Genomic DNA, 27,943 nt, shown 5'->3' with positions numbered 1-27,943 from the left:
TTCAGAAACATGATTCCTGTGACAGAATTTCGGCAGTTCTCTGAGCAGCAGCCGGCCTTCCGGGTGCTGAAACCATGGTGGGACGTGTTTACCGACTACCTTTCCGTGGCCATGCTGATGATCGGTGTGTTCGGATGTACTTTACAGGTAAGTGTGGGGATCAGAGCTATGCGACTGAACCCTCTAAAAGGAACTAAGCATGTGATCTTGAGCCATGTAAGTGTAAGTCGCTCTACTTGTGTGTAGTGTGTGTAAGCATGGCAGGGAGCCCAAACACTTATTTACTTTGCTTTCCTAATAAGGTAAATATGGTATGTGTAAGACTTCACTGAGCCAAACTGTGGTTGACTATGGTAAAGTAACTTGATTTCATTAACATCACATAGAGTCCCTTATCTTTCAGATTTGTCTTTAGAGTAAAATATAAATGGCAACTGTATCCACAGTGCTGTTTATGTTGCAAAAGTTGAACTTTTTGCTTTTCTTCACCAATTATACTGCCTCCTGGTAAGGTTTTCTGGATGAACTAATGTTTGATGAGATAATATTTTACCCAATGGTTAATTATGACTTAATGCATGATCCAATCAAAATTTATTATTTTATAGATGTTGCGCATTCTTATATTGAGTCCAGATATATCTTCATACTACTGTATGCCAAGGACTATACTTTGGGGAAATAGTTACCTATAAGTAGTTTGTTTCTAAGGGAAAACTGAATAAGCCAGCATTCAGAAAAGTTTGTGTGCTGCTAGGATAGAGACATAGTAAGTACAGAAGGGACACTCAGCTTGGAACAAAAGGAAAATTGATACTTACATTAAAAATTGGAGAAATAGGTGAGTCAGGGAGAAGGAATTGGAGTTCAAGAATATGCCAGAAAGAGGGGAAAAGGCTCAAAACCATAGAAGCAAGAAAGAACCCGTCATCCTTGGGGAACTGTCCTTGGGTGTCACCGTATGAGCTCTGAAGTCATGACAAGGGGATGCGTGAGACGGTAGCAGGAGTGACGTTCATAGGTAAATCAAGGAACAGGAATCTGAGGAAGACTGAGGAGGGCCAGCCTCAAGGACAGGCGGGAACCAGAAGGAGGAGCATCTCAGAAGCCAGGAGGTGTGCTCACCTGCTCACAGATGGCAGGAAGAGGAGCAACATCTAGGTTATTAGACATCTAATTTGCAACGGTCGGGAAAGTAAATGGAAGTTTTGGTAAAGGCTGTGTGGAGTTGATACAGCTTTCAAGTAGATCCGCTGAGAGGAGGGGCAGCTAGGAAGAGACAGAAATAGCTAGAAGTGGTGCAGGTTAAAATTAGCCTTTTTAAAGCTGATTTTAATAATTGTTACCACATAGTGCTTCCTGTGTGTCAGGCACTTTTCTGAGCACTTTCTACAAGTTTTAATCCATGTCATCCTCATGGTAGCCCACTCACATGAGTGGCAAAGCCCTGGTTGAGACCCACCCACAGTTTGACCCCAAAGTCCCTCTCTTTCATTTGCAGGGCAAAATGTTTTGCCTGCCCCTTCTCCAAAATTGTTGCCAATGAAAAGGCAGAGTGTGAGAGAGAAGGAACAAAGAGCTAGCGAGGATGTGGAGAAAAAGGAACTTTTCTGCACTGCTGGTGGGAATGCAAACTAGTACAACCACTATGCAAAACTGTTTGGAGGTTTCGCAAACTGCTGAAAAATGGAGCTTCCATATGACCCAGCAATCCCACACTTAGGCATCTACCCAAAGACACAAAAACACTGATTCAAAAAGTCACCTGCAACCCCATGTTTATTGCTGCTTTATTTATTTACAGTGGAATCAAACCAAAGGCCGAAAAGTAGATGACTGGATTCAAAAGATGCGGGACATATACACAATGGAATATTACTTAGCCATCAAAAAGAAAGACACATGCCTTTTGCAGCAACTTGGATGGAGCTGAAAGGGATCATGCTTAGTGAAATAAGCCAGAAAGAAAAAGAAAAATACTGGATGGTTTCACTCATAGCAGGAGTATAAAGGACCAGGGGAAAAAATATTAATAATGAACGACTATATACCAGAGACATTTTACAGGGGTGGAGTGGGGAATGGGATCAAAAACCAGGTTGGGAGAGTAGTGCACTGGACTATGGTGATGACACACAGGTGACTTGGTGATGGGAAACTATTATACTATTAAGAAACAAAACAAACAAACAAACAAAAAGAGCTGTTGAGAACCCAGCTGTTACCAGACACTTTAAGGTGATTAGTGTTATCAATACCAGGGAAATTGATGCCCAACCCTGGAAACCTTCATTCTATGGGACAAAAAATAAATAAATAAAAGCAGTCAATTTCATATGTTAGAAGGTAATGAAGTGGTAGAAAAGAAAGTTTATGAGGATGGTGGGAGGTTCAGCAGAGATGAAGTGTTTCCAGCATTTCAAATGGAAAAGTTTTACTAGGAAGGTGACTTTCACAAAGGAATTGAAGGTGCAGGAACAAGCCATAGAAATGTTCCACTCAAAAACTTCCAGACATAGGGAACAGCAAGAGACATGTGTACAGAGGGTTCACAGACTCTTTCCTCTCTGCAGGAGACTCTGACTCTCTCAGTTTGCTAGCTCAGGGTCCCAGGAGACCTGAGACAGTGGTAGCCGTGTGAGAGGCATAGGTGAGTGCTGACGGCTTTGTTGCCTCTGGGCTGGAAGGACTAGCAATGCCTGCAGGAAGCCCGCCATGGACTCCATGACTGAGGTGACACTTGTACCTGGCTATGTCGCTGAGACACAGGAGATGTATCTCTGAGTTAAGAGATACTGATACCTTTGGAGCTCAATAAGCCTTTTTAATCATGATGACTCCAGAATCTACCTACAGAGGATGCAGGGACGATCAAAGGAGCAGAGGCTCAGGGCTAGCTACCGGCAGTAGTGGGGACCATATCTGGACAGGGGGGAGATTCCTCCAGAGCAGCTCGCTGCATTGCTAACTTGCTGTGACTCCAGTCCTGTCACTAAGAGATTCTGGTGCCCAGTGAGGTTTAAGATATCTTTTTTTTTTTTAAGATTTATAACACTCTTTATTTTTTTTAAGATTTATAACACTCGTTGGGCCTGTTCAAGAATCTGTGCATGCTGTGTTCAGTGCCCAAACTGTGGTGGCAGATGATCCCCATTTGGCAGCTGCGAAGCCAGAAACTAAAAGGCCAAGCAGCGTCCGTGGGCACTATGGGAGATGCAGTGAGGGTCCACGTCCCAGGCTGACTTCTCCAGAGTGTGTTTTCATGCTTCACACGCTGCCACGGGATATAATGAAACCATTATAATTATACAGATGGCGTGGCTTAATTTGGGGTTGTAAAACAGTATTTTAAGTATCAAAGCAAGTTTAAAGTGACTAAAAGAGGAAAATAAAACATTATATAAAGAATGAGTTGTCTGATTTAGCTTAAATTTTTAAAAGGTGATTTGCTATATACCTGCTTTGGAAAGAATAATTTCCAATTGAAGACAAGGTAAACTGTTTGCCCGTAGTGAACATTAAATAGGCAAGAATTAAAATAAGATGTAAATTAGGAAGAAAAAGTAAAACCATGCAATATCTATATTATAGATTAAAGGAATGTTCCTTAGAGGTGGATGAATTTGAGCTGTTATATTTGCTCTGTTGTGCTAATCCTCTGAATTTGGCTTAATGATTGATAACTTCATAAACAAAGGGCTCTCTGTGAAGCTCAAATACCTTTCCCATTTCCAAGGTGATATTATCATAGTTATGGTGTGTTAGATGCCCTGATTCTCCATTTGTTAAATACATGTACAATCATTCTTTCTGATCTTAGAAAGGCCATTAACTCTTCAGGTTGGAAAGCAAAAGAGCCAATCCAAGGTAGGGTTAGAAGAGCTTCCTGGGTGATAAAAAGGTAACCCAAGCACACCCTAGTGGCGCAATGGTTTAGGACGCAGCACTGCAAGGTGGGCACAGCAGACACCTCCTGTTTCGCCCGCTGCTCCCCTCAGCAGTGTACTTCATTGATCTGCCTGTTCTGCTCCCCACTCTGTCTCTGGTGGGTACTCTCGCAGCCCCTGCACCACTGGCCTGTACCCAGTTCTACATGCATAAATAAATAAATCTTTAAAAAATAAAATAAAATGCACTTAAAAAAAAAAAGTAACCCAGTGGCTTTTTGACACTTTTGTAAATGGCTCTTCCCATGGCCAATAATAGTTGATGACTTGTTCACTCCTAAAAGAGTATGTTCAGATAACTACATAGCTTTGAAAATATGGGGGGAAGGAGGACATTATTAACTATCAATAGAAGTGTTGATTCTTTCTGGCCCTGATGTAAAAGGCTTAGAATCAACACTCTTGTCTTACTCATCTGACAAATATTTATTCATTTCTGAGCAAGTTGCTATTTTCAAGACTGCTATGGAATAAAAGCATGTATAAAAAGCATTCCTTAGATTGCATCAGTCCGCATAAGAAACAAATATAAACTCATTGGAAAGCAGGAGCGTGTATGAACCCTATTCCTGTACCATCACAGTCACACACCCTCAAGGACCAATAATGTAAACATCCAACTCTGTGCTATAAACAACACTAGTCCAAAATGCAACACACTCAATAAAATAGACCAAATCCTGAAAGGTCAACATGTTGCTTCCTGCAAAAACAAGATTGCTTTAGATCTCTGCTCAGTGACTCCAGGTTATCTTATTAAGACAAAATCCAAAACAGCCTACAGGCAGGCCAGCCGTTACCAAATATAGAGTTAGCAGTTAGAAACCAGAAACAGGAACTGGGAGATACAAGCCCCCTGAAACCCTAGGGGACTGCTCTGTGCCTGTTACACAGGAAAGACATTTCCTGCTTTCTGAAAGAGAGAGAATGATCTCATGGCTTGAAACCACCTAAAGAAAAAAATTCTTAGAAGCTTAACCCAACCTCCAAGAGCAAACTGGTTAACGGGGAGACACTGAAGCATTTTGGGCATCTGCGTTGGTCCCCATTTATTTTTTGGCCCACACTGACATTAATGCCTGCTTCTCTGATTAGAGGCATCGTCTTCAGCTCCATGGCAAATGGCCTTCAGGTAAAAACCCTCACACTCCAGTCCCTGGAAAGTACAGATAGTAAAAGTTAGAAGTCCAGAGTTTTTCAGAGAAGTTTTTTTGATAACAGACTCTGAATTCTTGCTCTGCTTCCCTCCCTTTCACACTCTCCCACACTATCTGAGATTTCTAGTCCATGCTTTTCTTTTGACAAATCTGAATTTAGAGGGAATTGGAAATTCTTACTCAGATTAGCCTGTTGCTTAAGGAAATCGAGAATGCTGATAAAATAGCACATAGCACTAATGGGTAAATGTAAAGACCTCATCTGAGATATGTTTTGTAAAGGTTCTGTGGATCTATAACATCTTCTACCTGCGCCTCTGGAGAATATGAAACAAAAGTCATTTGGTGGTGAAAATAATGTTAAAGAGCAGCCAGTGCCATCTCTGGAGGCATGTGGTGGGTGCTGTGGGAGAACCTTCCAAAATCCTTGTCTATCTAGTAACAAAAATAAGCCTTAGTTAGGGCTTCCTTGGTATGGTGGTTTATTCAAACTGTTATTTTTGATCTTCTCTAGAACTTTACTTCTTCCCATCTATCACCATGACAATTTAATGTGCAGTGAATTCCTGGCCACAGGAATAATATATGATTGCCTTTCACCTCACCCGCTTGAGTTTAACATAAGGCATGACTCTGAATGCTTTTCTTAGATCATTGGATGCCCTCTAATGCCAGCCAGTGAATAGAGAACATTTCCCTTTGTCTCACCATTATGGATTGTTCTGATTGTGTTGCCTGTTGGTTACTTAACAATACATCTTTTTCCTCAAAAAACAAAGTACTGACAATGTTGGCGGGTTTTTGGTTTTGTTTTTCATGTGAAGCAAATAAGTATTGCCATGTATTTAGACTCCATTATTAATTCTGGGCTACACCTCTCCAAAACCTGTGTGTAAAGTCTGTATTAACTAGATTTCCGACGATGAGGGGTAGATGTTGATTTGTCATCAGCACCCTGCACTTGGAACCTCCCCCAATGTGCTAATGCTATGAGGCCAGTACCCACCGGTCCTTTCTGCCCTACGTGGTTCCTCTCTTTCCCACTTCACTGGAAACACTGACATCTGGATGCTCTCAGCCTCGAAGGGGCCCTGTCTGAGGCTGATGCTCGCTACCTTTCAGCTGCCAGACTAACAAGTGCCGAGGTTCCTTCTGGAGTCTTCTGTTTGGCATAGATGGTATTGCTCCTTCTTCCTCTATGCAGCTATTTCCCTTTATAAACTACTACACTTTTTGGTGATATATGTTATCATTTCTGCTGTCTTGGAACATTCAGCCTTTATAGAATGAAAAAAAACCAAGCCAGTGTTATTTTTGTGTATTCACTTTTTGAAGTAAAACACACTCAACTAGAAAGATACATACCAACTATAAAAGATTTAACAAAAAAATAAGAAACCACTCAAATAGAAAATAAAATCAAAAATTATTGAGCATCTAAGAATTAAACTAAGAATGTACAAAACCTTCTCTAAAAGCTTTTTAATGTCTCTTAAATGGCATGGAAGATAATTTGAATAGATGGAAAGACATTATATGTTCTTGGATGGCATAGATTCAATATTCTAATCAGCCCTCATAAATCACGAGTTCAAAGCAATATAAATAAACTTTACAATCTTATACTAAAATTTACATGAGGAATGTTCACTTATGGTGGTGCAGGGGAGAATATGGTGTCAGGGGATAAAAGGAAAGAAAGAAGTCTAGGAGAGACGTAGAAATGAGGAGGAGGGAGAGGAAGAAAAGACTGAGGGAGGAAGCTTTGCAAGAACAAATAATATACTGTACATTAAATCTCTGAGGGAAACCAAAGTTCTAGATATTCTGTATAGGATAGTTAAAACTGTATTCCTAAAAATAAGACTTTTGCGGTAAAGTAAAAGTTAATAATTGTCTACTTGGATGTCTCTAGGAAATAAAGATGTTCAACTTTTTTTATGTAGCATAGTTTCCTATTGCTAAGAAAAAAGAAATAAAAGTTTAATTGTACATATGACTGATTATCATGTAAAAGCAAGTTCAAAATATTAGCATCATTAAAGAGAAACCCTTCAGCCATCAAAATTGGGATCAGCTATTTTAAATTTGAGTTGACATCACCCTGTTCAAGGCTATCCTGAAGTTCGTATGTTAGCATAGGGGATGTTGAGCTTAATGTTTAAAATGTGGGTGCTGGATGTGAAACTTAAAAAATGCTTAATGGGTGATAAGAAAGCACTCTAGAAATTGTTCCTTTCAGGATGACTTCTATGCATGATTGCTTTGATTAATCAAGCTTATAATTTTACAAATTTTGTACTTTTTTTTTTTTTTTGTAGCCATGAAGTCTTTTGTCTAACAAACAGGCCAGCAAATTACATTGTGATTATACTTGTAAGAAACCTCTGCTCACAAGAAATACAAAACCTGGGCTGATTTTTAGAATATCAGCTAGATTACGTAAATTTAAAGAAAAAAGTTTTAAATCTATTCCCAGAACAACAAAAAAAAAGCATGAACATTCCCATATGGATTTAGGTAAAACATACAACTTTCTGAGGCTCGGTTTTATTAAATGAACAGAATAGGCATTATTTCCATTTCAGATTCATTGTGGGAAAAAAAAATGATGTTAAAATAAAAAGGTATTGTTTTGATTCTCTTTAGCTACAGACTTCAGTTGCCTTTTCTTCACTTTGGACATTTCTATGTAGCCCTGTGATTGGTCGGGTCTTTGGCAGACAGATTGAGAGAGGTCTAAAGTTAAGGACAAAATGCCCCAATTCACCCACCCACAGGTACCCAGTCCCTGTCCCAGTCTTTCAAAGGACTCTGCAGGGGCTACAGAGGGGCAAGGCAAATCAGGCAAAAGAATATTTCATGAAGCTCCGCTCTGGTTCCAGTCTTTACCAGCAACCTCCTGGCAAGCTAGGCCAGACTTCAGATAAGTCACTGGGACTTTCTTACCTAAGCTCTGAAGGTCTGCATGACAAGAGGGGAGGTGGAGCTGGCTATGAGCCTCACAGCAGCCTCCTTCTCCACATTTAACCTCTGCCTGCCCAGAGCAAGTAAAGGGAAACCCAGGCAAGGAAAAATTGGAGGAGGCCTGGAAGGGGGAAGGGAAGGAGGGGAGAGACTGATCGGAGAGATTGATTGTGGAGTCCCCCTAACGACAGAGAGAGAGCGGCTGGCACTGACCGGTTCCTGCTGGGATATGCTCTCCTCCCTACCTACCGGGGCAGCTTTAGACCCATCGCATCACATCTGCTTTAAGGGAGATGAGAGACATGGAGATGATGACTCACCCAGGGGCTCTGGAGCGGGAACCTAATCCTAATCGCAAAGGATAAGCACCCTGCTTGAACCCAGGGCCTTAAGCCCTTATGCACACTAAGGTTCAATACTTTTCTTTAATGTTACCATCTCTGCTTCTTACCACCTCTCCTAGAAGTTGGCAGAGCCCAAAAGACTCGTGAGTTCTCTCTGAGATCAGTCATCTGTATATTTAGGAATAAGAAAAATTCATAACTGAAATTTACCCTATATGGTTAAAGATCTCTTTGCCTGGAATATGCAGGAACTTTGTTATCCAAATTAATAATATTTCTGTAGTTCAGATAGTTTAAGTTCCCTCAAACATAATGACTTACAAAAAAAATTCTCCTCAAGCCAATTTCCCTGATCTACTAAATTTACCTTGACTTTTACTTTACTTGCATGTTTTCTATGATGTCACAACAAGGTACCTATTTCTCTCATAGATTGGACCACAGCCTGGCAGTTGACAATATTCATTTGCTGAGTGCTATGGAAATTTTTTCATCATTTGTTATAGTAGATGTCTAAAATAAATTATCATTTTGAACCAATCCTTATCAGTACAATTTTTAAAATTTATTTGGATGCAACCAGTGTTTAGAATTCTCTATCTTTATGCTGTTTGTACATTGCATGTGGATAGTCCAGAAGATTTATGTTTCTCTTTGGACTCCTCCAATTCTTTTCATCTTATTTCTGCTCACAAATTTATCAGTAAACTGTATGGTGTCTAGAGATAAGTCATGCATGGAACCCAGATTACAGCCCTGGGTACTGCTTCCAAAAGAGCTTCTCCTTTATTATTTCAAGAACATAATTATACATATTTCAAACTTCAGACGACTGAAACAAATTCTGCCTGTTGTGAATCATAAACTGTATGTTGCTAGTGTTTATTAACAATTTTAATATGTCCAATGAATCTTCCCACAGGGCTTGGACTTTGAAATAGATGCTTTCCACTTCAATCTTAAATTAGCAGTAGTTAAATACTTCACTAGCCCACTTGTCTGTGACATATGTCATGAAAAAAATGAAAAAGGTTGTGAATCATACCTACCCCCTTCCTTTTTAATAAGTATGTTTCATTTTAAAAGTAGTGTGCCATGAAGCAGCTGTCCTCAAAATAGAAAAAAAAAACACATAATAGAGACACAACAACTAAGACAGAGAAAATCAGAGCACCCCGAAAATCTGAGGCTAACAAAGGGTTAAAAATTGTCACTAGTGGGCCCTCCCTGGTGGCTTAGCGGGTTAAAGCACAGCACTAAGAAGCTAAAGCCACTTCATCATGAGTTCAATCCCCGCCTGTACTGGAGGAGATCCACATGGCGTGGCAGACCTCTCCTGACCCGCCCGCTGCTCCCCTCAGTGTACTTTGTCCATCTGCCTGTTCTGCTCCCCACTCTGTCTCAGGTGAAGACTCTCACCACCCACGCACCTCTGCCCTGTACCCCAGTTCTGTATGCATCAATAAATAAATCTTTTTTAAAAAATTATCAATAGTAGTGACACTAAAAGTGTCCCTGATCATCCATAATCTCAGAAAAGTCAGTATAAATGTACATTCACAGTAGTGGGCGAATTGCTTCTTTAAGTGAAATGACAAAATGTAGACTTGATCCTAGCAGAGATGTGAGGGTCCCTTCTTAGGAATAGTTGGGGCGTGCCTCTTTGGTTCCCTTAAATGAGTCAGCACTTAGCTCTGGCTTTAGGAATCACTGGGCTGACATCATTTGGCACTTTGGAGGATGCACGAAATGAGTTGTTTCATTTCAGACAAAGGTAGTTACAAGCCAAGTGTTTCCAGATGTTCACTGGCTTCTGATTACATAAGTGTGTGTGCCCGCATTGTTGTAGTAGTTTTCTTGGGGTGGGGGAGCACATGTTTATTTACTCATCTTCTATTCATTGCCTATCTGCTTTTGTACCAGACACTGGCAACGAGGTTTGGTGCCTACCTTTAAGAAGCTTACTAGTCGAGGAGATAAAATCATAAGTAAATAGACAATTACATTATGTTTTCTTAGGTGCATGGTAGAAAATCAGGAGCAAAAAAAACTGCTCCAATTCTGCTTAAGGGTTTATTACTTGTTCTGTATATTAATGACTCAGGAAATTATGCTTTAGCTTTTTCAGTGCTTAATTCTGATGCCAGACTAGTGGCACTTAATGTTTCTCATAGAAATGTTTGATGGTACTTAAGAAGAGTGACTTGATTTCTGGATTTTAATTATGTATCCAAGTCTTAATCAGTTCAATCCTCGAATCCCTTAGTTTTTCCCCCAAAGACTGACTCTATACCGCGCAGGTGCCAGGGTCTGTTTTTTTTTTTCTTTCTTTCTTTATTTCTGTTGAGGAATACACAACCAATAATCACAGACCTTTACTCAACCTTCGTGTTTATTAGTAAACACCATAAAATTTGGCAATTTGCTTGAGACCATTCTTTTCCTGTTTTTTCTATTTAAACTTCCTCCATAGTGTGTTATTTCCTGTTCCATCATATAAGCTTTAAACAGCATCGAAACAGAAAGCAGATGCCATGTGCCGAGCAGGCAGGAAATGATGTCACTTCCTCGCAGTTTTGCTTTTCTAGCTCCACTAGAGACAAGGAGCTGGGAGTGGTGTGTGCCGCTGTGTGTGAGCTGCCTGTGTGCTGGGGTGTGCGCAGCTGTGCGGGGCCCACAGGTGTCTGTATGTGCTCCGATGGTAGTTGCTCCCAAATACATGTGGCCTGGACCTGGGTCATAGCAGAACTGGTGAAGGCATTTGTTGAGATGGAAAGCATTTAGATGTTCCTCATCTTTACAGTCAGCATCCCTGCCCTTTTGGTTCCTTCTCTTTCTCATCAAGATACTTTTGTACTTAAAATAGATTTTACCTTGAAACAAAGCCTGTGCTTTCAGAGTTAATGCTGTCCCTGGTTATGGTAATTATTACATCTTTTGAGGATGAATGCTTTGTTTTCTGGTATCTTGTGTCTGGGAAAACATGCTTAGGATTGTATATGAACTGATCACTTAGTGGCATTAAAGTTCATCCCCACCCTCTGTATCTCCATCCCGCTACCTAGAGAAGTGGTCTACCTCTGAGAGGAAGCATGGCAATCCCTCCTTTCAGTGTTTTCCCTTGCTCTCCCCAAAAGCACCCCTCTGCTCCTGTCTCTGGATCCCACAATGTCTTGACCACACCTTCTCCCACTAACCTATCCAAGTTCACTAACTCTGAGACCCAAATGCACTGTTCCTGTTCCCTAAAGCCTTCCCTACTCCCCCGAGCCTGAGCACTTACTGCCCTCCCCACACTATTCACTCAGTGGAATTTCTGCCTTGTTTGCATGTCTGTTTGACTCCGCATGTGGCTATTTATGTCCCCCCAGCAAGATTGTGAGTCCTGTGATAACATCAAATATTGGTCCTGTATGCTTGATTTTCCTCTGATCCTTAGCATAAAGTAGATGTTCAGGAAGTTTTCATTGATTAAAAATTGTCCTTAGTATCTCTCAACAAGCCCTGGGAGTAAGTCTCTAGAATTTTTTTCCTGCTAGATCATTCTTAGGTCAGCAGTGATAACTGTTTATTTTTTGTTCTATCATATTGCGGCAGATCTAGACATCAACTTCATGATAGGCACTTTGAAACCAGCTGTATATGGATGCGAGGGGTGGAAAGGAGTGGATGAACTTAGCCACCTTTATATTCACACGCCTGCCTTTTTGTCTTCAGTCTGCCTGCTTATATGAAAGTTGACATAATCAAGTAAAAGTAGTGTCTTTATTTTCCCTTGCCAACATCCCTGTATCCCCAGCCCCTCCCTGTTAACCTCAGAGTGCTCCTGGTGTTTACTAAAGTACACTAACCATTGTAAGGCTTTTACTTCATCAAACCATCTCCCACGTAGGCAATCAGGATTTGTCTTTGTCGTTCTCACTTGCATCACTGCACATCATTCCCTCAACCTCATTCCATTTTTGCTGTTCTGGACATTTTTCTTTATGGCTCAGTCGTTTTCCAGTGTGGGTGTACTAAATCTTCTCGATCTAATCACCTATTGATGGCCATTTAAGTTGATCTGTAAAGCACTGTCTTTAAAAAAAAAAAAAAAAGTAGCCACAATCTAAACAATATACCTGAAATAGAAGTTAATATATTAGAATGAAGACACCTTGTCCTCTGTGGCAAATGCTTTTACTTATTTCAGTGATAATAAAGCCATCACTATGATTTAAAGCCCAAGCTGGGACAGATAACTTTGGGGTTATAGTTCATATAAAAAGCACAGTGAACTTCATTGTTCAGGGTATTAGAAAATAAATGTTTGCATATGCTGTTAATGAGAGATATATAAGGAAATTCTGCCTTTTGGATTTTTGGTAAGGAAAGGAATTGAGTAATACAAGTTTATTGGTGTGTCCCTACGCATGTGTCATGACTCTTCATAATGTTAGCCGTCAGACTGATTTTTATATTGAAATGCGTTCTCTTCTGGAAAAGGTAGTAAGGCAAATGTTACATTTCAGAAACACTCCTTCTGCTCAAACATATAAGATAAAGTATAAAAAGAGATAAAATGAATACAAAAGTTCGTACATGGACTCAACAACAAGATAAATATTTCTGTGCTGTACGAATGGAATACTGAGTGGGACCAAAGCTGGGCTCTCTTCCAAAAGTAGGTGCTAGAAGCCAGGAGCTCAGCTCCTGCCAGTTAAGGGAACTAAAAATGCACAAGCAAGATAAGAGACTGGATCCAGGTCACTGTTTGAATCCAGAGGCCCCCACTCCCAAAAGGAAGCCCCAAAGAATGGCAGTAAGTGGGTGCTGGGGCTGGTGCTTCAGAGGAAACAGTGCATCTGGGATACCTCCCAGCCTAGAACTGAGTCAGCCTCCCCACCCCCCGCTGTCTCCCTGCCTGGGTCTGTGAAGTACAGATACTACAGTAGAACATCAGACACCATGATAAGACCTAATCAGGGACTAGGGAGTGGGGTGGGACAGGAAACCACAGAAGAGCCCATGAAAAATGGTGGCAAACAATCTCCTCAGGACCAGCCTACCACCTAGAACACACAGAAAACTGCTGAGAAAGTCTGTTCACAAAACCAGCAGTTCTAACATTGACTCACTCCACATGACAAGAAGATTTGAAACAAGATAATGAGGATAAATGTATTTAGGGTGGTCATAGAAATGAAGACATAATATGAAAGAGTAGATAGATATAACATGAGAGTTCTATGTTTACTCAGGGATCAACAGACATAGGGATGAAAATTCTCTCTCTCTCTCTCTCCCTCTCTCTGCTAATAAATGCAAACATTTATTTTCCAGTACCCTCCAATACACACATAGGAAGATCCATTGGAAGGCTCTAACATATATAGGAATATATATCTAACATAATAGGAATTGAAGGAAAAATAGAGAAAATGGTGAAGCAATTTTTAAAGCAACATTTGAAGACATGTGAGCTAAAACTCTCCAAATATGAAGATGTCTGTTCTTAACTCTAGGTTTTGAACACAGTTAATTTACATCGATTCATATTTAAAGTAAAACTGTAGTAGATCTGGGATGGAAAGTAAAATCTTAAAAGCTATCAAAATGAAAGAATACCAACTAAAAACAAAATCACACTAATAGCAGGTATCTCATCAGCAGAAATATTAGCCAGATCTATTTAATAGATCTATTAAATGTGTATTTAATAGATAATATTTTAAAGTGCTGAGGGGAAAATTCCTATCAACACTTAATATTATTACTAAATGTATTAAGAAATGAAAGCAAGATAGACATTTTCAGACATACTAGGTATAGACTTCTCTATCCATTGACCCATATTAGAATTACAAAGGGACTTTCTGGAACCAAAAGGAAAAGGGACCCAGGGGTAGATAGAGGATCTAAGAAAACTGGTGAGCACAAATATTCTTATAAATACATAAACACAATGACAGATTATTTTTAATAGTGTGCATTTCAAAAGAATGCTAAAACAGCATTTTACAACAGGAAATGGAGTAGCTCAGTGAGCAGTGAAAATATTCTAGAAAGGTGGGTATGGATACTCTTTTTAAAGGAAATGATAGGCAACCTCCACTATATAAATACAGTCTTCCTGTTCAGCAGAGGTGGGATAGAAAATAGGAGAAGTACAAAATATATAAGAGAATGATGTGCTTTAAAAATAGTACATTTGTGGGCCCTCCCTGATGGTGCAGCAAGTTAGGACGCAGAACTGCAAGCTGGCCATAGCTGCTTCATTGCCAGTTGAATTCCCCGGCCCTACAGCTGACCCACCTGGCGCAGCAGACTTCTCCTGTCTCACCTACTGCTCCCCTCAGTAGTGTGCTTCGTTGATCTGCCTTCTGCTCACCATTCTGTCCCCGGTGAATCTTCTCACCACCCCTGCACCTCTGGCCTGTACCCGAGTTCTGTATGCATAAATAAATCTTTATCACATTTGCGTGAGTGAGAGACCAGCTGAGGTCAAAAGAGAAGTACTTCATTAGATAAAGTGCTTAATAATAGAGATAAAGCAACATCTATAAGGATCAGCTTATTTATTACATACCAGAGTTCTAAGTGACTTATTACTACTAGAGTTGTAAGTGATGGCCTAAGACATGGGAAGGTAAGTGCTGCAGAGTTCTGCACGTGCCCTGGGAAGTCAGCCATTTTGGATTAATAACTACATGTCCAATTTATATTCTGGTAGTGGGAAGAATAAGCCCTTCTGGGTCTTGCACAGGTGTAGGACAACTAAATCAGTGATTAGAGTGATTAGAGTGACTGCATCCAGAGAAAATAAAACACTGGTGCTGTTCTTATTGGCACTGCATTATATTTATATTTAATTTTGTCTTTCCAAGAGTGTTTTATGACTGTCCTCACAGAGATTTTTAGATATTGATAGTTATGACTATCTTGTATTTTGCCATTATGAAGGTATCTTAAAAAATAAAAAACCTCTTAATGCAGAAGAGATAGTCCTCCTTATCCTGTCCTTCCCCCGTGGCATTCCTTGATGAGTCGGTGTATACTCCTCCTGATCTGTGTCTGTGCATTTACACATATGGGCATGTAAACACATGTGATCATAATATGTGTAATGTCCTTGCACTTTGAGTTATTAACTCTCATCAGATGTCTTAAAGATAGCACATTGGCACACAGAGATCTATTCTAAGGACCACAGAATCACATGGAATGGCTGTGCTATAATTTATGAAGAACATCTCCAGGATGATGTGCATTTAGCCATCTTTTTATTAATCTCAAAAAATGACATAGGACAAAGAACAGGTAGAGACAGGGATAGATCAGCAGCTGCCAGAATTTTGTTGCAAGATTCAGCACAAGGGAATTCCTTGGGGTGTTGAGATTTTTCTGTGCCCTGTTCTTGTAATGGTTACAAGAATGCGTGTTTGAGAGCTAAGGTGTATATGTTGTTTTGATTAAAAACTGCATTCTTGGAGATGGGTTAAATACTGCCTGTTATTAATGTTGCTCCATCAACTTTTTTTCTGGTATTTTTTAAAATCATTCTTTAGTATTTATTTTTGTGCCTTTGGATTTACATTCATTTTTCAGGTGTCTGCTTCATGGATTTTTTAATCCAAACTGATTAGCTCTTTCTCTTTACTGGTGAATTTAATCCATGGCATTACTTTGCTCATTCATTTGGTTATTTACTAATATTTGGGATTCTGATATTTTAATTTATTTCTATATTTTTTACTTTATGTTCATCTTTACCTCTTTATCCCTGCCTCTGTCGTATTGATACCATTTTACACATCTCCTATTTCCCATCCCACCTCAGCTGATTAGGAAGACTATTTCTTTCATAGAGAATCTATCATTTTTTTAAACATACATACAAAGTTTTTCTGTATCTTCACACAATGAGCTACCCTAGGTTGTTTTTCCTAAAACCACATTAAGTAGTTTTTTTCTAACCTTAGTTGGTCTTTCACTCATACAACTGTGATATTTTCTCAGCTTGTTACCCTGGCTGGGTTCTGCTTTTCCTGTTTTCATCATTTTGATGCTTTTGTGATGTAAAACATCAGAAGTCTATCAAAGACTGAAAATCTAATAACCATCACCAAAGAGATATACAATCAAAGGTGCTGCCGCAGACATTAAAAATGTAAAACAGGCAAAGTTACTAATATTAAAAGTTCATGATGGTGCATTGGCCATGCAGAGGGTTTCAATAAGTGATACAGTATCTATACATTCCATTCAAAACTGTGGCTCTTTACTGACCTGAACTTGACACAAATTTAAATATTTGACTTCTTTTCCTAGATGTAAGCATATTAGGCATTGTTTGGTGATTTTTTTTCCCCCTTTTCAGAGAAACTTAAGGGTTTGCTTTGTTTCTCTTGAAAGCACATCTCCTCCGCCCTTACAGAAAGCAAAAAAAAAGAAAGTCATTTCTTTCATTGACCTCAGAATTAAGGAAACTGAGTTGCTCCCCACCATCCCTTCCCACCCCACCCAAAGACAGCTGCTGTCTTAAAATGATTTGCAAAGAGAACGCATGAATCCAAATTCTATTGTGTCCATTTTTCCAATCCCTGCAAACCTTAGGCTTCCTTTCCAGAAATATTGCCTAGATATAATCATAGTCATGGAACTATTTCTCCCAGAACTTTGATTATGATGCCTTGAAGAACATTTTATATGCCTAGATGTCAGCTGCACCTTAAGATTTAAGGGATATTGGGTCAAACTCCAGCCCATAGCCCTTTCTAATTTCTGCCAGATTTGTGGAAGGATTGGAGCCTTTTGGTCAGAACTTATTCTTCCACAGAAACCATCCCATGCAAACACCTTGTCTGTATGACTTTGGTCCAAGCATGAAATGAGGTGCCTTTTTGCTATGATTATCTCCAAAATTCATTCATAATAGGTGTATAAGAGAGAGAGGGTGTGTATGTATCTGTGTCTGTGTATCAGATGTTACTGAAGGTTTGGGAAGACTGGAAGGTACGTCCCTCTGAAAATGAAAATAAATATTTTATGCTCTATACTTCCTACCATATTGTCTGAGCTGTTATCTTTGATTGTAGCTGCTCTTCTGGCTCCCCATCTCCGGCCTCCACACCTCTTCATACCAATTTGGGCAGGACTTCAGCTACAGTTTGCTGCCTGGCTTCACTTGTCCTTTGTTCTCAGTGACTTGTTTTCACTCCCAAGCTAGTAGCTACTTTCCTTAACAAAGATTATTTCATGAAGAATTAGTCTCGTACCAGAATCTTAGACAATAACTTTTGCACCTGGCTATATTCTGATCAAATCCTCTTGTTCATCTTGCTTTTCAACCTTTTTTCTACCCCTGTCTCTCTCATTTTCTCCGTCCCCTCTACAGCACCAGTCTCAAGCCCTTTTCTGCAAAGGCAGCCTGAGGTTGCACCTAGAAGAAATGGTGGAATTCCCCATGTGGGGACACGTGCGTGAGCCGTGGTGATGCTTTGAGCTTTGGTGTCTGGCTCTTCCTGGAGCCATTTTACTGTTTAAACCTTTCTACTGTTTACTGTTTAGACTCCCAAACCCTCCCTGTTCCTCATTGTTGTCCTGGACTCACCAACCCTACACCACATCCTTAGTGACTTCTCTGCAAACTTCTCTGTCCTCTGCCAAGTCTTGCGATATGTTGCCTCAAGTGCATAAGCAGCTCTGTTTCTCCGTGACCAAAATTCAGTGTTTTCTTTGCACTCTGCTGATTTCTTCGTAATTTTCCTCTTTTGGAATATAGTTCACAATCTTGCCCATTCTGGGGTTTAGACAGGCACGTTTTTTTTTGTTTGTTTGTTTGTTTGTTTGTTTGTTTTCAAGTAGATTGAATATTGAATGAAATACGGCACCCAGAGGCTGACAGAAACTGCTGAAGGTCATCTGTGTGGTACATCCCTTCAGGGGGAGGTTCTCTACAAAACCTTCCCGGCAGTAGCTGTGAGAAATGTGAAAACTGGTGTGGTGGAGCAGTCTGCATTGCCACTTCCTAGACCTGTGAACTTGAGCAAGTTCTCTGAACCTTAGGCGGTTTCTCCTACAGACTCAGGGGACTATGGTCCCCCTCCGAATCAGTCAGACAGGGTCAGCCACATGCCTTGGTACAGAATGGGAAAAGTTAACCTCGCTGTGTGCGCACAGCCCAAGGGTCACAGAACTGAGCACACGAGCACATGCAGGATTTGAGCCCATGTCTGCCCCCGTGCTGAGCACCCTGGCACGGCCTGAAACCCTAGTCAGCAGCCAGGCTCCAGTTACTGACTGGCGTCAACAGTCTAGCATCTTCCATCATGAGGAGCAAGTCCGAGAAAGTTCTGGGCAAGGGGATAGTAGCAGGACCTGCCTGGTTGCTTGGCAGGATTTAGCACCTTAAGTAATGTTTTTTTATCTTCTAACTGATCTTGCTCTCACACAGTTCTCTGTTTGCACCACACCGCTTAAAATGTCGTATTAACATATTAGCTCGAAGGTGTCACTCTCGAGAATGTGCTCAGGGAAGCCTCCACCCTGCTGTCTCTAGTCCCTACCTTCTTCCTCCTCCACAGATTGTGGGAACATTGAAGAGACCAGGAGTGGGAAAACACCCCCATCATGACCCCAAATGCTAAATTCATATTGGTTTCCCTTTTCCATTTCTCTAAGAAAGCCTCGTATTTGTTGAGGCTTTCTGCTACTATTTATCGCTCCAGGGGTCTCCAAGGTAGGTCTGACCCAGAAGAAATGGGAAGGAGACTCCACTGAGATGCGAGATAACGCTGAAAACGTTGATATTTACTTGAAATTTAAAGGCAAAGGAATTAAACTGTTCTAACACCTGTCATAGTGGTTGACAGTACTCTGTGGATAAACTATATAAATAGATATGTACATGCTGAGTAGGTGTGCTCTGGCTTACACCTCTGAGACAGGAGAGTGGGCGAATGCTCGAGGACCACTGTGCAGTCTCACACCTCTGTAGCCCACAGACCTTCTGAATGTGATCATATTTGCCATTCTTTCCACCCTCTTTTGTTTTATACAATGCATGAGTGACCCCTGCTTTATCATTCAGGACTTACCTTTTACAGATATCGTCGTTAAATCCCCCTCTCCCCCAGCCTCATTCTTTTGCCATCTGCATAGGGCATGGGAATAAGTAAAATTTTTCATGAGTCATTTGTGTAAGGCAATTTGTTGCTTAGGATAAGTCAAATTGGAATCCTTTCAATTAATCATTACAAATCCATCAGGTAAAATGTGGGCTCTGGCTCCAGGTGGCCTGGGCTTGGTGACAATGGCAAGTAAAAGTGAATGTGCCATTGGGATATTAAGATTAAGAGTACCTGGCTGGGGCCCTCCCTGGTGGCACAGTGGGTTAAAGCACTACCCTAAGAAGCTTAAGCCACTTCCTCATGAGTTCGATCCCCGCCTGCCCTGGAGGAGATCCACATGGCGTGGCAGACCTCTCCTGACCCACTTGCTGCTCCCCTCAGCAGTGTACTTCGTCAATCTGCTGTTCTGCTCCCCGCTCTGTCTCCGGTGAATCCTCTCACCCTCCACGTCTCTGGCCTGTACCACAGTTCTGTATGAATAAATAAATAAATCTTAAAAAAAAAGAGTACCTGGCTTACCCGGTTAAGGTGATGATTTAAAAGACTAATAACTGACATGTTTAGAATTGAGCCAGTTGCTCGTTTTTACAACAGTCAGGTTTGCTGCCGTCATCACTATACTCACCGTCTTTACCCAGAGCTATGCAGGCTGCCCTGGCAGGATGAGCAACAGTGAGTTCGGGATCCTTTCACCAAATGACTGTGCAGGCGGTCTCCCGTTCCCAGGTACCCTGCGGAGTGTCCAGTGCTCTGCTCCCTTGCCACACCTTGTACTTCTGTCGGGAACACTGGACCTCCTTTGCCAGCAGCTTCCCATACTATAGCAGTTCTCTGCACAGTGATTTCAGTTTCTACTTCTGTAATAGTATAAAGAGCTGTGCTGATAGAAAATCACTTAACACTTTGCTCTTGCAGAGTCACTAAATACTATCGATTTCCACCCACTTGACAACTGAGGGAACAAATTGACTTTCTCTGCATCAGTAATTCTACATGTCTTGTTGGCAGTCTGTGATCAGTTGTCCCCCAGTGGACTGTTTGCTTATTCAGAGTTTTCCCCACATGGATTGCATTCAGTGGGTACTTTCTCCAGCTTGGTTCATTGTATAGTCTGCCTCATACCGCCTTGTCTTCCAAAGGAATGCATGCTCTCATACCCAAATTGCAATCTTGGGAAACTGCTGGGCTGTCTCGGGACTTAATGTTTTGTTGTTGTTGTTTTGCAATCAGTTGAAGTCTCCTAGAGGAATGGAAGTTCTCAAAATAATGTTTTGTGAAAAGCCATCAAGTCTAAACACAATTTACAGTTGAATAATTCTGTATTAGTTCACCTCTCTGAAAAGAATGGTTTTATAAAAGACTAGTAAATTCCTATGGAAGCTATTCATAATCATTGTGCATGTAGTCTGGGAAGTGGGTAGAAAAAGGAAATAATAAGCATTTCCTCCATATTTCCTTCTTCCAGTCCTTTATTTCTGGTACATGAATCGTGGGAGCCATCCAGTACTACATTGAGTCTGTTTCCTGGACCAGTGACTGATTTGCCCAGGCCCAAAGTTTGTTAAGTACACAAATGTTTTTTAAATATTTACTTTGTTGTGAATTACTCTGTGTGCTAAACAAACTGCTGGTTCATGTCATAACTTAGACGTGCTGAACAAAGTCAGATATTTCATTTTTCCAACATGTGGCCTAAGGATAAAATCTTGGTGCTAGAATTGAACGTTGCATTCTCCAGACAAAGGAAATGGACTTTTATTGGATGTTACTGCTGCTTTCTTCACACTAATGATATTATGAAAGCTCTTGGAATAATATAATTTGAAAATATTATTTCTGTCTTTCAGGTCATGCAAGACAAGATAATCTGCCTTCCCAAACGAGTTCAGCCTTCTCAGAACCACTCTTCTGTCTCAAATGTCTCTCAAGCAGTTGTCAGTGCCACCCCCCTGCCTCCCACTAAACCATCTCCCACTAACCCCGTCACTGTGGAAATGAAAGGACTGAAGACAGACTTAGACCTTCAGCAGTACAGTTTTATAAACCAGATGTGTTATGAGCGAGCCCTCCACTGGTATGCCAAGTACTTCCCCTACCTGGTCCTCATCCATACTCTGGTCTTCATGCTCTGCAGCAACTTTTGGTTCAAATTCCCCGGCTCCAGCTCCAAAATAGAACATTTCATCTCAATCTTGGGGAAGTGTTTTGACTCTCCCTGGACCACACGGGCTTTATCTGAAGTGTCCGGGGAGGACTCCGAAGAAAAGGACAACAGGAAGAACAATGTAAGCAGGTCCAACACTGTCCAGTCTGGTCCAGAAGGCAACCTGGTCAACTCTCAGTCTCTAAAGTCAATTCCCGAGAAGTTTGTGGTTGATAAAACCACGGCAGGGGCGCTGGATAAAAAGGAAGGTGAGCAAGCAAAGGCCTTATTTGAGAAGGTGAAGAAGTTCAGAATACACGTAGAAGAAGGCGACATACTATATGCTATGTATGTTCGTCAGACTGTACTTAAGGTTATAAAATTCCTAATCATCATTGCATATAATAGCGCCCTGGTTTCCAAAGTCCAGTTTACAGTGGACTGTAATGTTGACATCCAAGACATGACTGGGTACAAAAACTTTTCCTGCAATCATACCATGGCACACTTATTCTCAAAACTCTCCTTTTGCTACCTGTGCTTTGTAAGTATCTATGGGTTGACGTGCCTTTATACCTTATACTGGCTGTTCTATCGGTCTCTAAGGGAGTATTCTTTTGAGTATGTCCGGCAAGAGACTGGAATTGATGATATTCCTGATGTGAAAAATGATTTTGCTTTTATGCTTCATATGATAGATCAGTATGACCCTCTGTATTCCAAGAGATTTGCGGTGTTCCTATCTGAAGTGAGCGAAAACAAGTTAAAGCAGTTGAACTTAAACAATGAGTGGACGCCCGATAAACTGAGGCAGAAGCTCCAGACAAATGCCCACAACCGATTGGAATTGCCTCTCATCATGCTCTCTGGCCTTCCAGACACAGTTTTTGAAATCACAGAGTTGCAGTCACTCAAACTTGAAATCATTAAGAACGTGATGATACCAGCCACCATCGCACAGCTAGACAACCTCCAAGAGCTCTCCCTCCACCAGTGCTCCGTCAAAATCCACAGCGCGGCCCTCTCCTTCCTGAAGGAGAACCTCAAGGTCTTGAGTGTCAAGTTTGATGACATGAGGGAGCTGCCTCCTTGGATGTATGGACTCCGGAATCTGGAAGAGCTCTACCTGGTTGGCTCTCTAAGTAACGATATTTCCAAGAATGTCACCTTGGACTCTCTGCGGGATCTCAAAAGCCTTAAAATTCTCTCCGTCAAAAGTAACGTTTCCAAAATTCCCCAGGCGGTAGTGGATGTGTCCAGCCACCTACAGAAGATGTGTATCCATAACGACGGCACCAAGCTGGTGATGCTCAACAACCTGAAGAAGATGAACAACCTGACAGAGCTGGAGCTGGTGCACTGCGACCTGGAGCGCATCCCGCATGCCGTGTTCAGCCTGCTCAGCCTCCAGGAGCTGGACCTCAAGGAAAACAACCTGAAGTCGATTGAGGAAATTGTTAGCTTCCAGCACTTGAGAAAGCTGACCGTGCTCAAACTGTGGCATAACAGCATCACTTACATCCCAGAGCATATAAAGAAGCTCACCAGCCTGGAGCGCCTGTCCTTCAGTCACAATAAGATAGAGGTGCTGCCTTCACACCTCTTCCTATGCAACAAAATCCGCTACTTGGACTTATCCTACAACGACATCCGATTTATCCCACCTGAAGTCGGAGTTCTACAAAGTTTACAGTATTTCTCCATCACGTGTAACAAAGTGGAGAGCCTTCCGGATGAACTATATTTCTGCAAGAAACTGAAAACTCTGAAGATTGGGAAAAACAACCTATCGATTCTTTCGCCGAAAATTGGAAATTTAGTCTTTCTTTCCTACTTAGATGTTAAAGGCAATCACTTTGAAATCCTCCCTCCTGAACTGGGAGACTGCCGGGCTCTGAAGCGAGCTGGCCTTGTTGTTGAAGACGCTCTGTTTGAAACTCTGCCTTCTGATATCCGGGAGCAAATGAAAACAGAATAACTTATTTTTGTTTAAAGTTTGACTGAAACACGCTTCTACCAAATACAGTATAAATAATTAGGTAGTCTTAATGCCTTTCCTATTTTATTTTCTGTTTTACTTTTTCACATGAAACAATATGTACACAAAGATCGAGTAAGGAGTATGTATTTTTAATAAAAATTTAATTGTATTTTTTCAATATTAATATTTTAAAGTTTCATTTCTCTTGGAACCTAGTCTGTTATTTTCTACTGGCAGAAACAGATGCTTCGATCGGTTTTTTAGTTTTTTGTGTTGTGTTGTGTTTTTGTTTTTCAGTTCAGTCTTATGAAAGGGAGGGAACTTTAAGTTGCATGCTTTTGGTATTTTTTAAATAGATGAGATATTTTGCCAACATCATTTTTAGCTTGTTCATATCTGTACAGGAGCCTTGTTTTTATTTTTGTTATGTCTGTATCAAGGTATCTGTGTTGGTTATTTTAGTATTTTAATGCTAGCTGCCTTCTCAATTGACCAAGTCCTTCTTTCTACAGAAAATTCTCGAGTGTAAATTCACATGAGTGCATTGTTGCAGCCTATTAATTTTAAAATTTCTCCCCATCACAGAACTCCAAATTATCTTGTTTTGTATACCTGGTCCTTAAAATTATCCTTGGACAACAATTTTGCAAGTGGGTAAAGTCAATATCTTCTATGGCTGGCATGCTTAAACCAGTTATTTATAACTTAGAGATTTATATTTTTTCCAGATTTTAAAAACATCCCTGAAAAAGTAAATACAGACTCCCATCCTTCAATCTCAATATTGCTATGAAGCACTGGTGAACAACCTTAGAGAAGCCAGATTTATTTTAATTTAAGTAGATAATTAAGTTTTAAATCATGGAATTAGAAGTCTGGTTTTTTGAGTAATTTAATCATCTTTGATATTTTGGTATGCGGGTGCATCAGATGGAAAAATTTCACCGCTTTGTAAAGTGTCAGCTAAAGAGCTGGTGCCCTGGCCTCTCCCTGCCTCTCGGAGGGTGGCTGTGATCATTATTCAGATTCTGCCTGTTGCACAAAATAATCCACTTACACACACTTATGTGTATATATATATGTGTATATAATGGATCTCCCTTCAGCCTGCCCTTGCTGTGAATGTTAACGATGCAAGCACAGGAATTCTCTCTGCTCTCTTTGGCTCAAAAATAAGCATCTCATCTCAAATGGTTCTGTTATTTTAAAAGTTACAAAGTGTGAATACATTGCTCAATGGAGGTCACTTCGTAGTATCTTTTGCTTGATGGTTAGCCCAGCTTCTGTTGATCTCTTTACTTTAAAAATCTTAACAATAAGATGAGTCTTCAGCCAATATTTTCAATGACCACTCAGCTGTGTAGAACAGAAAAATGGAAATGCTATTTGTGACCTCAATCAAGACCAGTGCTACTGATCATGGAAATTGTTTTATGTACCAAATGCACAGAGACCTTGTTTTCTAAGCTGTAGTGTGATCTAAGGTTCCGTGACTTAACAGTGAAAGAATGATTGGGGGTATTCAAATGTTTTGTTTTTTTTTTTTAATTTGCTCCTTGATCCTGAGGAATTTGCTCAGTGTTGCTTTCAGCCACATACAGAACACAGCTAGAGGAACTACAACAAAGATATGTACCTCACGCATGCTTTTCTTTGTATCTTACATGGGGTGAAGGATTTGGGGAAGAGATATTTTCATCTCCTTCATAATCTAATCATGTAGACCAAAGTGCTTCACTGTGTCTGCTCTATGTTAAGGGTTAGGGTGCAGATTTTTGTATGACTAATTTATTTCTACCTGGCATAAAAACAACATGTTAGAAACAGCAACATGGCCATATCTAGTGTAGGTTGAAATAGTCAGTTCCACAATGTTGTCAGAATTCTAATTGTGGACAATGTATTGTATTAGAAACAAGGCCCTACCTGTCTTAAACAACAAACACCTGATTGTCCATGCTAAGCATGAAAACACCCATTTGGAAGGTAGCTTAGTTAACCACTCGCAAAACACTGGGTGCACTATTTTGTGGATAAAATTTATAGTTATTTTCTATCTCACCCTTTAAAAGGGATCAATTCAGGTGAAAAATCATAGTTACGCTAAAGTCTTTATCTGACGTTAACTCATAATTGCACATGTCACAAATGAAATAAGTCACTAAATAACCAGAATTTTACCATTGGTAACAATTTGCTCAAAATTCCAAAAGATTTTGACTTGCTTCCTAATGATTTTGCAGGCTGACCCTTGACTTCAGTTCTAAGTAACATCCAGTAAGCACATCAGTATAGTTCTATGACTTTATGTTTTATCTGAGGAAAATTCATAGATATTTCTATTCAATTTTATAAAAATTCAAAAGTCCCAAACTTCATCTTGAGTCTAAGTTTTCTGACTCTGGCCCTTTTTAATCTCATAGCTTTTTGTTCACTTCTTAAGTGAAAAGTATTCAATGACTAGCCTTTAAATGGGAAACTCAGGTAAATGAACTGCTAACTTTTCTAAAGTCCTTTATCTGATCCACTCAGTATAAAAGGGGTATATTACAGAATCCCTTTCGGTGTTACAAGTGCTCTTGCTAAAAAGGAGCAGCTAGCTCTCTTGCTCCAACCTCTACAGGATTCATGAGAAAATGCTTATGTAAATATATAAAACACCATGTGTATTCATAACTCCTCTGACTGCTTGACACCACAGCAGGAATGCTTGTTGTTTAGTTGTAATGGTGGCACAGGTCAATGTGTGATGGGTCTGATTGACACAGAGCATATAAATACATCCCAATGGAACTCTGCTAAGAAGACCAACTTCAGAAACTTTGTTGGGTTTCTGTTTTGTTTTGTACATAACACTGCTTTTAACATAAAGGGTCTTGATCCAGTGAAAGCTGGTACTTACACTTGCAAAATTCTTATTGTTCACCCACTGAATGCCCTGCCATTATACTTTCCATGCACCTGTGGTCATAAGTTCAAATAATTGATATGGCAGCCAGTACAGCAGAAAGGTCTGGAAAATATGCCCACTACAAGTGTTTTATTCATTTAGAGGTGAATCTTTCCCTGCCTCTCCTGCCATCTTTGTAGAGAGGGGGCTTAAACAAACCTAGAATCTTCCTGGAATGACGGGATGAGGAAAGTACAAGTTCTTAAAATATTCTAGCATGTAATTTCTGCATTAAGAAAAGTAAAATCTTTGTCTTTATCTCTTTTTATCATTTCCCCCAGAAGAGTTTTGCTATTTATTTTCCTAATTCTACAATAAGAAAAACCCATTCATTTTGCAGTTTATTTTGCTCTCAAATACAATTTCATACCAAATAACTGAACAGTAACAACGATACGTTTACTTAAACACTGAACACTTATGTCCCATCTTTATAAAAACTGTCAGCAGTACTTAGCAGTGAGTAGATAACTGGCAATGTAATTTTAATTCGCTTTTAGATACTGAATTAAGATTCAATTGGCATTCTCAGATTAATCCTGAAGGTGATGCAAGTAGTTCCCTTTTTTGATAGGATCTCCATAACTCAGGTAGGGTTCCATACACACCTTAGATTAGCAAAACAAAATAGTAACAAAACAGTTATCAGGCAGGCAAACATCTGAAGGGTCTCTAGGATTTCTCATCCTTTCTCGTCCATGCAGGAACATTGTAAGAAAATTTAATAGTCTCCAGACCTGCCACTCCTTTTGCAGATCTCGACCTCAATGACATGCTTCTAATACAAGTTCATACCAGCCTTCCAAAGTGGGTATTCCCTTACACTCTTCTTTCTAGAGCTATGCCCTGGCAAAGGTGACATCCCTAAGTTCATTTTGGGGACATGAGCTCCTCTCACCCCAAGGAATTATTTTTTACCAGAAGACCTCAAAAAGGAGTATATAACTTTGAACAACTTAATTTCTTGTCTTGTTAAATAACAGTTTCTATGCATGATTTTCAGTGTGGTGTAACTTTGCTTTCTGCTGCGTGCCACATCTTCTCCCACCTAATTCTGCCTCTTTAATTAATATTTTATTGGGGTTGAAACCTCCTGCCTTATGTGCCCCTTCAGTTTCCCTTCTGTAGGTTTTTTCTCACTGATATGTTCAGATTGTATCAAATGTGGGCAAAATCTGTAAGACTGTCAAGAAATGCTTGGAACTTTATTTGTCATAGTACAAACACATGATAAAATGTCTTAATGTTATGTAGTACATAGGAACAAAATAACTTAAATAAAGTCATTTTTGTAATTTATCATTGAGATTGGTCCTTTTCTTATTCATGGGCAGAGATTATGC

The 27,943-nt window shown here is 40.2% G+C and overlaps 1 protein-coding gene across 1 annotated transcript; it reads left to right on the top strand.

The window, feature by feature from the left end:
* On the top strand, positions 1 to 27,899 carry LRRC8C (leucine rich repeat containing 8 family, member C). Its single transcript, XM_004689793.2, has 2 exons — positions 1 to 147; positions 21,374 to 27,899. The coding sequence occupies exons 1-2, from the start codon at positions 10 to 12 to the stop codon at positions 23,645 to 23,647; spliced, it is 2,412 nt and encodes an 803-aa protein (XP_004689850.1). The 5' UTR covers positions 1 to 9; the 3' UTR covers positions 23,648 to 27,899.
* Positions 27,900 to 27,943: the final 44 nt, after the last annotated feature.

Source organism: Condylura cristata, unplaced genomic scaffold, assembly GCF_000260355.1.
Source record: "Condylura cristata isolate star-nosed mole 26May11 unplaced genomic scaffold, ConCri1.0 scaffold00026, whole genome shotgun sequence".
Lineage (NCBI taxonomy): Eukaryota > Metazoa > Chordata > Mammalia > Eulipotyphla > Talpidae > Condylura > Condylura cristata.
This window is presented reverse-complemented; position numbering and strand designations above follow the sequence as displayed.

Bases quoted from the DNA above. Each gene is read 5' to 3' on its own strand.
- LRRC8C (XM_004689793.2), top strand. From the start codon at position 10: ATGATTCCTGTGACAGAATTTCGGCAGTTCTCTGAGCAGCAGCCGGCC. The intron at 148-21,373 runs GTAAGTGTGGGG...TCTGTCTTTCAG, and splicing joins TGTTCGGATGTACTTTACAG to GTCATGCAAGACAAGATAAT.